The 13,152-nt window shown below is 46.9% G+C and overlaps 2 protein-coding genes across 3 annotated transcripts; both read right to left on the reverse strand.

Moving 5' to 3' along the window:
- Positions 1-99: 99 nt before the first annotated feature.
- LOC123149110 (patellin-4) lies at positions 100-2,211 on the reverse strand. The gene is made up of 2 exons (XM_044568642.1): positions 943-2,211; positions 100-846 (listed from the first exon to the last, which is right to left on the reverse strand). The coding sequence occupies exons 1-2, from the start codon at positions 2,071-2,073 to the stop codon at positions 310-312; spliced, it is 1,668 nt and encodes a 555-aa protein (XP_044424577.1). The 5' UTR covers positions 2,074-2,211; the 3' UTR covers positions 100-309.
- Positions 2,212-3,807: 1,596 nt separating this feature from the next.
- On the reverse strand, positions 3,808-11,434 carry LOC123149113 (twinkle homolog protein, chloroplastic/mitochondrial). Of its 2 annotated transcripts, XM_044568647.1 has the most exons (22): positions 11,027-11,434; positions 10,463-10,590; positions 9,970-10,025; positions 9,688-9,745; positions 9,461-9,607; positions 9,231-9,314; positions 9,072-9,152; positions 8,924-8,989; positions 8,697-8,810; positions 8,494-8,541; positions 8,314-8,399; positions 8,145-8,205; positions 7,666-7,711; positions 7,529-7,590; positions 6,862-6,993; positions 6,719-6,780; positions 6,411-6,494; positions 5,194-5,325; positions 4,915-5,011; positions 4,690-4,824; positions 4,532-4,599; positions 3,808-4,312 (listed from the first exon to the last, which is right to left on the reverse strand). In XM_044568647.1, exons 1-22 carry the CDS (start codon positions 11,295-11,297, stop codon positions 4,216-4,218), a joined length of 2,115 nt encoding a protein of 704 aa, XP_044424582.1. In that variant the 5' UTR covers positions 11,298-11,434; the 3' UTR covers positions 3,808-4,215. The 2 variants fall into 2 exon arrangements, with proteins under 2 accessions (XP_044424582.1, XP_044424581.1); XM_044568646.1 differs by having other exon boundaries at positions 7,529-7,711; positions 11,027-11,433.
- Positions 11,435-13,152: the final 1,718 nt, after the last annotated feature.

Consider the following 13,152-nt stretch of genomic DNA (forward strand, 5'->3'; position numbering starts at 1 on the left):
GGGGTAAAATCTGCAGTATTTACTCAAAAAATTTACTGAATAAAAGAGGTAAAATCTGCAGTATTCCTAAAAAAAGGGTGAAATCTTCTGTAGCACGGATAAAATGAACTGAATCTTTTTATATGTCTCGGATAAAATAATTCCACGGCACGGTAACAATCGCCGAACACAACCACTAGTACTACTATCTTGCACAAAAGAATGTAGAATCCCGCACACTCACACACGACATGCACAAATCTCAGCCCCCAAAGAATTCGAATTCCCCCTCGTTACACACACGTCTGGCACATCTCCATTTTTTCTTTCTTAGCACTTCTTGGCGAGGGCGCTCTTGGCCTTGTGCCGGAAGAGCACCCGCTTCCTCCCGCGGGTCGCGTTCTCCACCGTGATCACCACCCTGCCGGCCTCCGCGGCCCGGAACGAGTTGCGCACCGCCTCCTCGCCGGCGCCCACCTTCCGCCCCTTGCTCACCACGATGGTGTACGCGCCCTCGTCCGCCGGCACGAACTCCTCCGTGTACCTCACCTCCCACCCCAGCACCGTCACGTCCCAGGTCAGCGTCGTGTCGCCCTCGGCGGCCTCGATCTCGATGGTCTCGGTGGCGCCCGCCTTGACGACCACCTCGGCGATCTCGGCGTCGTGCTCGCCGGTGAACTCGGCGTCGCCGTCGCGCTTCAGCCCGCCGTACTTCACCGGGATGGCCTCGATCGGGATGTACTTGAGCAGCGTCTCGGTGACCTTGGAGGGCCGGGCGACGACCAGCTTGCTCTTGGTCCGCTGCGTCAGGAACGGGAAGAAGACGGTGGTGAAGGCGTAGTAGGAGAACGGCACGTTGATCAGGATCTGCAGCACGGCGGCGCCACCAAAATTCAGTCAGATCTCGAAGCAATTTCATGGCATGATTGGGGGGGATGAGATCGAAATGTTTTGGGCACTCACGTTCCGGGCGACGAGCTCGGGGTAGTTGTCCTGGAAGAGGTCGAGCACCTGCTTCATGGCGACGCGGAGGTCCTTCCTGGCGGGGCCGGGGGAGCCGCGGAGGTCGGTCACCTGCAGCAGCGACGCGGCGCCGCCGGGGCGGAAGTCGAGCTCGGCCACGTGGCGCTCCATGGCGCGCACCCGCCACCGGAGGAACCGGGCGGGCTTCTTGCCGCCGTCGGTGCCGAGCGCGCTCCTGTACACGGCCTCGTCCGCGAACACGCCCAGCGCGTTGTAGCACACCGGGTGGCCCTCGCGGTCCGTGCCGTCCAGGCGGCACGCGCCCTCCGGGAGCGCGTCGCCCTCCTCGTCGTCGCCGTCGGCCGCGGTGGCCGCCAGGCTCTTCCACTCCCGGCGCCACCGGAGCGTGCGGCGGAGCATCTCGAAAGCGGCCCCCGCCTTGAAGTCGCGCGCGCGGAGGAACTTGAGGAGCACCACGTCCGTCGCCTCGTCGCCCTTGCTCAGCAGCAGCGGCACGCCCCACAGCGCCACGTCCTTGTCGACGACGACGACCGCAGCGGCCGGCGCCGCCTTCTCGCCCTCGACGGCCTCCTCTTCCGCGGCGGCAGTCTCCTCCTTCTCCTTGACTGGCTCGGGCTCCTCCTTCTCCTTGACTGGCTCGGGCTCCTCCTTCTTCTCCTCTTCCGCCACGGCCTCCTCCTTCTTCTCCCCGGCCGGCTCGGCCACCTCCTCCTTGGCTTCCTCCTCTTTCTTCTCCACGGCCGGCGCGGTCACATCCTCCTTCTTGGCTTCCTCCCCCTCCTTCTTCTCCTCGGCCTTCTTCTTCTTGCCCTCCTTCTTCTTCCCCTCCTTCTTCTTGGCCTCCACCTTCACCTTCACCTTGCTACTCCCCTCCTCCAAGTCGAACAGCTTGCCCTCGACGATGGCCTCCTCGACCTTAGCCCGGAGCTCAGCGAGCGCCTTCCTCTCAGCATCCTTGAGGTCGCCCAGCCGGTTGCTCTCCTCCCTGAACGACATGTTCTTGGCCACGGCCACGGCGGCCGCGCCCGCCTCCACCTCCACCTTCGCGCGCACCTCCTTCGCCGGCGCCACCGCCTCCACAGCCCCGCCGGAGACGACCTCCACGCCCATGCCGATCAACAACAACAGAGGATTTCACAACACAATTAGAAAAGAAAATCAAAAGCCGGATATTCCCAGTGCGGTGTCAGAGACAGGCGATGGAGAGGGGAAGGTGGCTTTGGTGGACGGTGGTGTGGGGAGCGGGGAGGAAGAAGGGGGCGCTATATAGCGGCCACCGCGGCGTCGCAACGGCTACGGGGCGGGGGCCAATGGGGTGGCGCCAGGTAGGACGGGGAGCCGTTGGGTCGTCCGTCTACGCTTTTTTTTTTTTTTGAGGGAAGTCCGTCTACGCTTTTTTCCTTCTGCGGCGCGGAGCCGGGTGGGCCGCGGCCCATGCCAACGGCTACCTCCTCCTTGCTAACCGCTTTTGTTTGTTCCGCGCGGCAGTGCTCCCTCGCTGCTGGCTACAGGCAGGCAGTAGAGAGGCCATGCTAGCCTGCGTTTTTTTTCCCCTTTTTTTTATGAGAAGAAAGATGCTAGGCTGTTTCTGTTCTGTGTCCGCTCTTGTTTCATTGATTGATTCGCTTTTGTTTGCTGGGCCCGTCCCCCTACTTTTTTTCAGCACTTTTTATTTATTACCTGTTGTTGTTAAATCTGACTGACTGACAGCTTGGCGCTTGACCTGACAGCAGGCGCTCTTGTTCTTGCTCTAGGCCAAGTCATATTGTTCACACACTAATTACTCACTCCGTCCGGAAATACTTGTCATCAAAATGAATAAAAAGGGATGTATCTAGATGTATTTTAGTTCTAGATACATCTTTTTTTGTCCATTTTGATGACAAGTATTTTCGGACGGAGGGAGTACTAATTATGAAATTTGTATTATTATCGCATTTAGTGGCGGGTTGTTTACGGCGTCACAGCCAGTTTGTGAGCTGGAGAAATGAAATGCATGCAAAGAGGTGGTGCTTGTTTTAATTGGTGGCAGGAACAAGTACGCATTTTTTAAATGAAATGTTCATAGTGTAAGATTATTGTGCATTCGGTGGTGCATTGCATATGGCCTTTTGCAAGCTGGAGAGATAAAATAGTGGTTGTTTTGATACGGACAAACGGACACACATTAAAATAAAAAAAATGGTGAAGGAACAAGTACGCCTTCGGTTGGCCCATACAGATACAGCTGCGGCAGCAGCTCCAGTAGGGTGTACCGCCGTTTGCCAAAAAAGAGAGTAGGCTGTACAGCGAAGCAAAGCGGCCGACTGTTGAGCAAAGCAACGGCCATTGCCGTTGCCAATCAAGCAGGCAGAACCAGCCTTGCTTTTGGTCCAGCTGGCTGCCCGTCAGAAACACCTGGCAAGCAAGACCAGCCCCAGCTGGCCGTTAACGAAGGGCCGGACAGCGGCACAGGGGGAGAAGCACGAACGAACGGCGCAAAGTTAGGCGGGGAAGGAAGTGCTGGTTACCGACGATCCAATGATCACAGATTTTGGAAGCATTCGTCGTCCCAGCTCAGATCCAAATAGATTTGGTCACCACATGGTCGATGGCATGTGCTGGGTTTTTTTTTTAGACAAACTCGCAAAGCCTTTATTCATGATTAATCAAACAAGAAGAAAAAACTCTAAAACGGTCTATGATTTCATGCACCACGGCCCCATATTGTGCACATGTGCCTTTTTTGATCGCTTCGACGGCCATTTTGCAGCCTGACGCCACTGAAATTCTGTCATGGGCCTCCGATGCGCAAGTGCTGGGTGGCAGGACAATTCAAAACATGGGCCTCCGATGCGCAAGTCATGGCTTCTGCTGATGCATGCAAACTTGATACTAAGGATAAATGTGTCATGGACCTCCAACTGCTACAACCGTCGGAAGGGCATACAAAGAATAACCTACTAGCGGTTGAGATGAGCTTTCGCTGCTGACACGACACGGCCTCCGCCTGGTGCGACGATTAATTACAATAATATGATCTAGCTTGCTATACACCACCACACCCCAGCAATGCCTGCATGTGGCTGTCTTAGTAAAGGTTAGTAGCCTTCGACCACATTTTTCGCACCAGGAATCAGCTCAAATGCATGAACGATCAAGTTAGCCGATTTGCCGCGATCACACGGCAAACTGCCAACTGCGCCATCCACAGAAGCGACAACCATGATATCTCAACCGTGTCAACTGTCCGGGAGAGCGAGTAAAAGTAAATCAGCGTTGGTAACTTGTCGTCGATTTCTGACGAATCTGCTGCTTCACCACCTTTGCTACAATGGCCTCGTCGGCTTCCTTGTATTCACCAGTAACCCTGTGGCAGGAAATACGACGATGATTTGGTTATTAACTTAGCCATGCAGTTTGAAGATGAGGTAAACTACATAAACCATAATTTGACCCTTTACGAAGGCACTTCAGAAATTATGGAACAAAGCAGGAAAAAATCATTATGTTGAAATGGTTCTGAAGGATCATCAAGAAACCTCAGTTTAGAAAATGATGGAAACAATTAGTTTTGTGATGAGCATACCGGTCATAGGTCAAGAAAGCATCCCCTATTTGCCCAATCACTTTGTTCCGAACCTTCTTCATACAGACCTATGATTCGCCATCCAACCCGGCAAAACAGATAAGAGTCAGGCACTGTCATTAAAATGAAGCATATGTTGAAAAGGTGCAAATATCAACCTGCACGACATCCACAGGGCCAGCATCTGGATCCCTGTTCCGGTGTATGACGATACCATTATCACATTTGTTTATGAAATGCGCACTTCCACTGATGTCGTACATATTAGGCGGTGCGCCAGTCCAGTTGTGAAGCTTTTTAAAACATTAACACCAAATGAGACCCCGTTGTATAGTGCAATTGTGTGGCAAAGATCAATATGGGATTATGTGAAATTTGATTACCTGCCTAGGGTGCGCAACAAACCATACGTGACATGAATGATGTTGAGCAAAGCGCTTAATCTTCGTAAGGATCTGGCTGACATATTCTGTCTCGGTTCTGTTAATAACATAGCAAAGGATTTAACTCACCAAAACAGAAGGGAAACATATGTAGCTGGGTAATAGCAAAGTTATAGTTGACATACTTGCAAAAACGCTACCTATCTTTTACAATGAATGTATGAAACCGCTATTAGTAAACGGTAAATCATGCTCATGAGAGGTTTAGGTAATGCTTACTGATTTGGGGGGCGCTGATGGTCAAGCTCATTATAAGGATCAATCACAAGACCACGTACTCCATGTCTTAGAACTGCAGCTTTAGCAAGATTGAGAACCCAATCGATGGATGGAAGGCAATCATCTTCACACCTGATTAAGCAACACATATTCAACGTCAACTTGAAATGTGAACCACCATTTAATACAGGCACATCATCCAAGAGAAATACAACTACTATCCCTTCCGAGTAAAGTGCCTATGAAGAGAAGCCAAGACACACACTGATGCTACCACACACTTCTAAATAGAGCAGTCCTGATGACTGAAAATAAATATTGATAATAGTGGCAGCTACGAATGTAGCCGAAGATGATGAAGAACAAGTCTTGTGACAATATGTTATTGGTTTAGCAGTTTAGCAGGCCTTGGAAGTGCTACAGAGACCTTTCAAGCAGCCACAAGGAAACAATTTTGGTTTTCGTTTCGTTTCATCAACAATCTATATAGGCAGCACAAAACACAAGTGACTGAGTTTGACTCCAATGAAGCGAGATAAATTTTGCTACAAAAAGCGAGATAAGTAGAAAATTTGACGCTAAAAAATATTTTAAATTCCAAAGTTCATATTGACAGATTACAGCATGCAACTCAGACAAACCAAGCTTATCTTTTTCTAGAAATGGAATTGGAGAATGATAACTACAATGCGTTGCTCCTTTCCATATATAGTACATTTGGATTATAGTGTTTACATGCTTCTTTTTGCTATTTATGCCGCCGCTCTTTGTTGCTTAGTTCCTCTCATCATTTGGAATTTCAAGCTAATATCGACCAGACCCTTGCCAACGTCCTCATATGGAACAAACATATGATACAATGTATGGTAAGTTTATATAAGTGATCATTTTGTTCTGTGTTTGGTATATAGTTCATATCACAATTCACAAATATATAATTTTATTTTTAAAATGTTAAAACCAGTATTGGTTAAAACACTTTCAAGGGTGCTTTCTGAAACAGTGATGCAAGGTGGGGTGGTCGCTTGCTGACCTATTACTTAGTGTGTTCAGTCTCGGGAATGGAATCAACCGACAACCGGGACAAAACCGGCAGAAGGAAGAGCTCCAGTTCTAAAATTTGCGTAAGGTGGGTTTCATGGGCAGATCCAAACTGTCTTTAAAAACACAGACGACTTACCACTATTTAAAACAAGGTGACTAAACTTAGTATATACCTAATCAGATGGAATGACTCATTCAACCATTCTTTGCCTTCTTCAAATTCATCTTGATTCATCCGTTCCACAGAACCCCCATATCTGTAGAAACCAAAACAAGGATTGCTAAACCAACAAGAATAAATAGCCAAAGTTCAGAGTAGAATCTATTCCAAAAGAATCTTCTGTTGACTTCACAGTTGATAGCACGTGAGCTTACTCTCTTCCTCAAAAGGAACTGTCCTTTCAAAGGCAGTTGCTTATTCTAGGTATCATATATGAGATCAGACACAAACAGAGATACACTTGCAGACTCTTATCCTTACCTGGCATCAAAGAAAGGTTTCTTAATGTGCTTCTCCAATAGTTTCCGGGCATGGTCTCTGACCTAAACACCAAAATCATCGTTATTTCGAGGTGTCGAATGAAATGAAAGGCTAGATAGCATTGATAATAAACAATGGCTTGCCTTGTTTTCCATCGAGCATAGTACAAATTTCCACCCAACCTGATTGTTTATATTACACAGTAATGCATCGATCCACTCACTTTTGCCGGAATTTGGTACTCCTGTTACTATGGTCAATTCCCCAGGAACAACCTGCAGGAAAATAAACAAAATCACATGAGAAATTGTGGGTAATGTATTGAAGTCTGCAACTATAGCGCTTCCAACGCGCTACAGTTCAGGCCATCTTTTTAAGCACGCTAGCCACTGAAGCTGGAAGCATATAATTGCTTTCAGCTAGATGAACAAGTCAGAAAACATGACTACATGCCACATGTCAACAGCTATTCCCAAAATTGGTTAAATAATCTGGTTTCATGTTGCAGTCAGAAAAAGACCTTCGATGTGCAAATAAAGAAAAGAAAAGGAACTCTTGACAGGAAGAAATCACCCAGTTGTTTTCAACAAGTATTAAGGAGTCAGAATACATGACTACACAGTATGAAGTTCACTGAAATTGGTTAAATGATCTGATTTCATGGCATATGTCAACAGCCATTGCGGTCATAAAACAAGCTTCTATGTGCAAAAGAAAACAAAGGAGCTCTTTAACTTGGCAAGGGACGAAGCCAGCTCGAACCGAGCAAAATTGGATGAAAAACAAATAAAAAACACAACTAATAGATACCTTGTAGAGCCCATCCATACATTTCCAACCAGTAGGAATTCCAAGCTCATCCCCATGAATTCCTAGATAATAACTGTCGATCTCAGGGAAGAAATCTTTGAAGTTGAATAGACCTCTTATAGGATACAGTTCGGCACCTTCTATAACCTCTTTCAATGCTTGTGGTCCTAAGAACATAAGTACCTGTAGTTGAAAAGGGAGTTACAAGGATCAACTACAGGACATGTAAGAACACCCAAAGTTCCAAAACAGAGCTAAAGATAATAGGAACTGAACTTAAATGTGGCTATATATTTCAGATGGTTCTTCAGAATGTAGATTAATTGCATACACAAAACCTTACAGGCTTTAACTAAGAACAACAAGTAGATTACTTTCAGAAAGCATCATAATACGTTAATACTACAATCTAGGATGAGGAGGTTAACATTTAGACTCTCGATACAAGTTAGCATAAGCTTATCGCTAGAGAGTCACATTAGGAGCAGGACATTTTTACACCTCTTACGCCCTGATCATACTTTAACATCAGAAATCTTTCAGCATGAAAGACAAGCAAAAGAATGATAGCAATATTATTTATTAGTCAAAGTTGCATATGCATGCCATAAAAAACCTCGTTAGCATCTTTGCAAAATTCCGTCTCATTCTTCTTTGGCCATTTGACCCTCCAACACCTGATTGCATCAAATTAAATGTGGAAAACGAGTTAAATGAGGACCTGCAGTCATAGGTCATTAAAGTAATTGTGGAGGCTTATGATTGCAACACAATGGCAGACAAACCTTTCTTTACCAAGACGTCGAGCAAGTTCCTCAGCAAGAGCCTGCCCTGGAGGATCAGCATCCGTTGCCAGTATTATCCTAGATGCCTAATACCATATATCCGAACATATTCAGTACACCAAACCTTGTATCTTAACAATAGAGTTTGCAAATAACTTTTGAAACGAGGAAAATGCGCACCGGATCAAGATACTCTTTGCAGTTCCACAGATATGAATACTTCTTATCCTAGCTTTACAGGGAATGTAAGAAGATGTTAGGTCACAGTTCAGGTTTCCAGTACAGACCAGCTCACATTAAAGGAGCTATTACTAATAAATAACAGTGGCAAACATAAACTCTAGTGACAAAAACTAGCAGCAGTATCAGAAAATGGTTCAAACATGATCTTTATCCGGGAGTTTGTTTGATACTTGCGCTGGTGCACCATCTGGCACACTCACACAATTACGATAGCCAGCCTCCTCCATGGAAAGTTTATCAATTTCACCCTCAACCTGCAATGTCAGAAAGGACAATAAGCTAGTAAATACTTTGTGAACTCAAGCTCAAATGGATTGGCAACAAAAAATAAATAAGAAAAATGTCGCATGGCTTACGTAGAACATACAATGATAATATCGCGTGCTTGCTTTATATCATCCAGACCATACAAAATTTTCTCTGTGTTCGCCTCCTGTTAAGAAAAAATGAGTATGAACAATATTCATAGAAATATAAATTAAGCATGCAACCTAAAAAGGAACAGCAGAACAAACCTGTGAAAATTTCTTAGAGACTTCCCTGTATTTGCAGCCAACAAGGACTTTATCACGTCTATATGTAAAAGCAATAACAATCTGCAAACGAAATACCATATTTGTGAATCCCAATGCATGTTTTTCCATTGTAAAAATGCATCAACAGTACAGTCATACCTTGTTATTCCTTTTACGTTGCGATACGTTGTTCCTTCGAAGTGTTTTTGCCGATATCATTCTTTCTGAAAAGTATGTCACAAGCTGCAAGAGATAACCATCTTACAGGCATGTGCAAAAGTTTTTGCCAGCATAAAACAAAGAATGCAAAAGAGAATTATGAAGATGGTTTCAGTATCATTTGAAGAATATACCAATCAAAAACGTCTACTTGATAATACTTCCATTACCTCATCACAAAGAGGTTCGAGACGCAGGTCCTCTTCACGAAGTTTTCTGATAACCTTGACTGGCTGATTTGCTTTGACTTCCTGGTCACTTTCATTTTCATTTCCCGGGTCCTTCTTTGCTTGGTACGCCTTCGAAACTCCATCAGGCTGCAGATGCAAGACAGAACAATAGTGGTATCAAGATGCTATATTACTTTCGGTTTTCTTTAAGTTGTTGGTAAACTCACCTGGGTATAGCCTTTCCATCCACAATTTGCTCTAAAACAAGTCCAGTTTCCATGTGTACTGAAGAAACAGCATAGAACAGAGATCAGATAACCTACAGTACATACTCCCTCCGTCCCAAAATTCTTGTCTTAGATTCATCTATATACGGATGTATCTAATACTGAAACGTGATACATCCGTATTGAGACAAATTTAAGACAAGAATTTTGGGACGGAGGGAGTATACCTTAAGAAACAACTCCAACTAACAAGCTCAAAGTGTGCTGTACATAAAAACTCACCCATCTTCCCGGATGAAGACGCTGAGGCTTCGTTCCTCGGTTGAGCCCCCTTCGCACTAGTTAACAGAAGGGAAATCATACTTAACCATTTGCTGTTTGATAGAATATAAAGTACAATGGATCACCAAAATAGCATATATTAATCTGTATTATATACAGATGAACATGTTTGTAAGCTGGTCATCAAATTGATCATAATGTGCAGCCACTTCATTTCAAGAACGCTCTTTTTGTGGAAGGCATGCTCGTTAATACATACTTCCAATGTGCACGATATGTGAAACAGAAATAAGCTAACTAAACCGATCAATACAAATTATGGCTGTGAATTCTTGATGTACTCAATCCACACAAAGTAACTGTAGCTGTGAATTCTTGATGTTCTCAATCCAGAAACAATAACCCTTTTAGCTTATTTGCTTACCCAACTAAATACATCATGAAAAGAAAAGCAAATGGAAACAACAATTCTAGGTACCAGAAAAAGGCATACCTGTGGGCAAATCGTCCGTTGAAAAGTGCCAAGCCTCCATTGGCTCATATCTATCCCTTCCTTTTTCATCTTCTCAACTACCTGCCCTAGTCGTTCTTCACAGGCCCTTCTCTCCTCCATCGAACGAACTGTTATCCCAAAATGACAGCACATCAGTGAAAACAACAAGGATTCTACATCCAGTTATTACGAAGCATTAGCAAAGCACTGAAATGCGACAAACAGCAGCTATGGGGAAAAGCAGGTACGCCAGATTATTCACAACCGAGAGAGCTCAAATTCCGTAAAACAGAGTAAAACACTTTTTCTAAGCCACGAACCAAGATTTTTTCGAGCACGATCTCCCTTGATATCATATATATAAGAATGCAGGCTTCAGAACCATCTAATCTCACAAGCCAAAACTATAAGAAATGTAAGGTGCTACTGAAATTTCACTAAGCACTGAACCAGCAATGCTCGCTCGGCGCCAGGGCTCCCTGGCGATGCCGGAAGAAGAAGGAACTCCTGCGCCACAAAGCAGAACCAGCGGGTCTCTCAGAGTGGTAGGACGCGTCGCATTACCATTCCTGGAGCGCGGGGTCGCGGGGGCGGCGGCGGGCACGGCCTCGGCGGGGGCGGTCCCGAAGCAGCAGGCGAGCTCGGCCCGCCGGGGGAGGCGGGTCCGGGAGGAGAAGGAGTGGAGCAGGCGGATGCGCTGGCCGCCCGCGGTGGCGAAGGCGGCGGGGAAGCGGCGGCGCGCGGCGAGGAGGAGGCCCGAGCCCCCGGCGCCCGCGGAGGTGGAGGTGGAGGCGGCCATGAGGAGCAGCGACTGGAGGGACGGCCGCGGTGGCATGGCGAGGCGGGGTCGGGGGCTAGGGTTTCGGGGCCCGGGGCATGGGCTGGGGGCAGCGGAGAATGGGGGGTCGGAGGTCTTGGGGAGGAAGAAAAGAGAGGCGATGAGAGGAGGGGATTTTTGGATTGGATAGGAGGGGGAGGAGGGCGAGGGAAGGGTTTAGGGTTTTACGCGCCGGCCGCCCGGCCGCGTGTTCTCCGGCGTGTGCTTACACATGGGTCCCACTGTCCAGGGACGTGGGGAGCTTCCCGAATGACTCTTTTCTCCTTCTTTGTGTTGAAACATGGTGATAGTAGGATAGTGAGAGTATTTGGATTCATTAGCTAAATATATATACACGTGCAATTAATTGTCAACCTACATGAATACCCTACATTTACATACATTATAACTGAGCACCTTTCCAGCCCTCTCAGGCTATTAACATTTTCAGCCTTTGGATCATCAATTTAGGACGTTTTTGACCATCAGATTTACTCTTAATCCCGCCTTTTTTTTAGACAAACTCCGAAGCTTTATTTATGATGTCACAATGTTTACATGGACGAAAGAGAGTCCGTCCGGCTGGCCCAACCAAACATGTCGGCCAGCCGGAAGGGATAAAGCGTGCCTCGCGATCTTGTGAGCCTCGATATTCGAGCTCCTAAATTCATGACAAAAATTACAAAAGTGGAAAGATGAACTATACTCTATTATTTCATGTATAACCGCTCCATACTCCGTTGGGTTCTTCTCTCGGATGTCGTCAACCACCACCTTCGAGTCCGATGCCACTTTTATGTCTGTAACATTCAGATCGTCAGCGAGGGCTAGTGCCTCCCTGACCGCCATGCATTCGAGTGTCGCTGGATCGGATATGCCACCGAAGACCACAGCCGATGCCCCAAAAACTGGCCAGCGCAATCCCTCGATCTCGCCGCAACAGCTCCATGTTTCCTTCCCCTCCCAACTGCAGCATCAACGTTTATTTTCGTCAGCCCCGCCGGTGGAGCGATCCAGCCCGTTGGTCGCTGCACAGGAGCGCCAGGTTGCCTCGCCGTGCCCGGATGAACAGCCTTGAGCTCATTGATATAAGACTGGACAAAAGCATGGACTGAAAAAGGACTCTGGTAAATGTGTTCATGGATCGCCTTACGTCGAGCAGCCCACAATGCCCAAAGTGTAACCACCAGGGTAGTAAACTCTTCATGCGGTAGAGCATTGTGCATGGCAAAAAGCCAGCTCTTTGCATCAGTTTCTTCGTTCCTGCTCACCACATCGATGATCTGCTCAGAAGACATGGCCCAAGTGCTTCGGGATATTGTGCAATTAAGAAAAGCATGCCTCCAAGTATCTTCAGCTCCGCAAAGGCAGCACGCAGGTGTATCCGCCATGTTACGATGATGCAGAAGTGCCACGGTCGGGGTGGTGTTCTTTGCAAATCTCCATAGGAAAATCTTCAGCTTCGAGGGTACTCTAATCCCCCAAAGCTTAGTCCAGCCCTCACTATCTCCATGTGAATGAGATGGCCCTCCTTGCTCATACAGCCAGGCTTCTCTGCTTAGTTTCTTCTGTTGAATCAGACGGTACGCAGTTCTTACAGTGAAGATACCCCTCCTGTCCTCACTCCAAGCCCAAAAGTCCTCAATTTGTCTAGTGCAAAGAGGAATTTGTAAGATTGTCTCTGCATCGATTGGAATAAAGGTTGCCCGAACCAGCGGTTCATTCCAAGAGCATGTGGTGTGGTTAATAAGTTCTGAGACTAGGTGAGGTGGATCATGGGCCAGAGATGTTATCGGTCTCTTCATCACCGTGCGGGGTAGCCATTTATCATGCCATATATCCATGGTTTCCTCGTTTCCTATCCTCCTCACTA

This window comes from Triticum aestivum, chromosome 7A (assembly GCF_018294505.1).
Source record: "Triticum aestivum cultivar Chinese Spring chromosome 7A, IWGSC CS RefSeq v2.1, whole genome shotgun sequence".
In the NCBI taxonomy this organism is placed as follows: Eukaryota; Viridiplantae; Streptophyta; class Magnoliopsida; order Poales; family Poaceae; genus Triticum; species Triticum aestivum.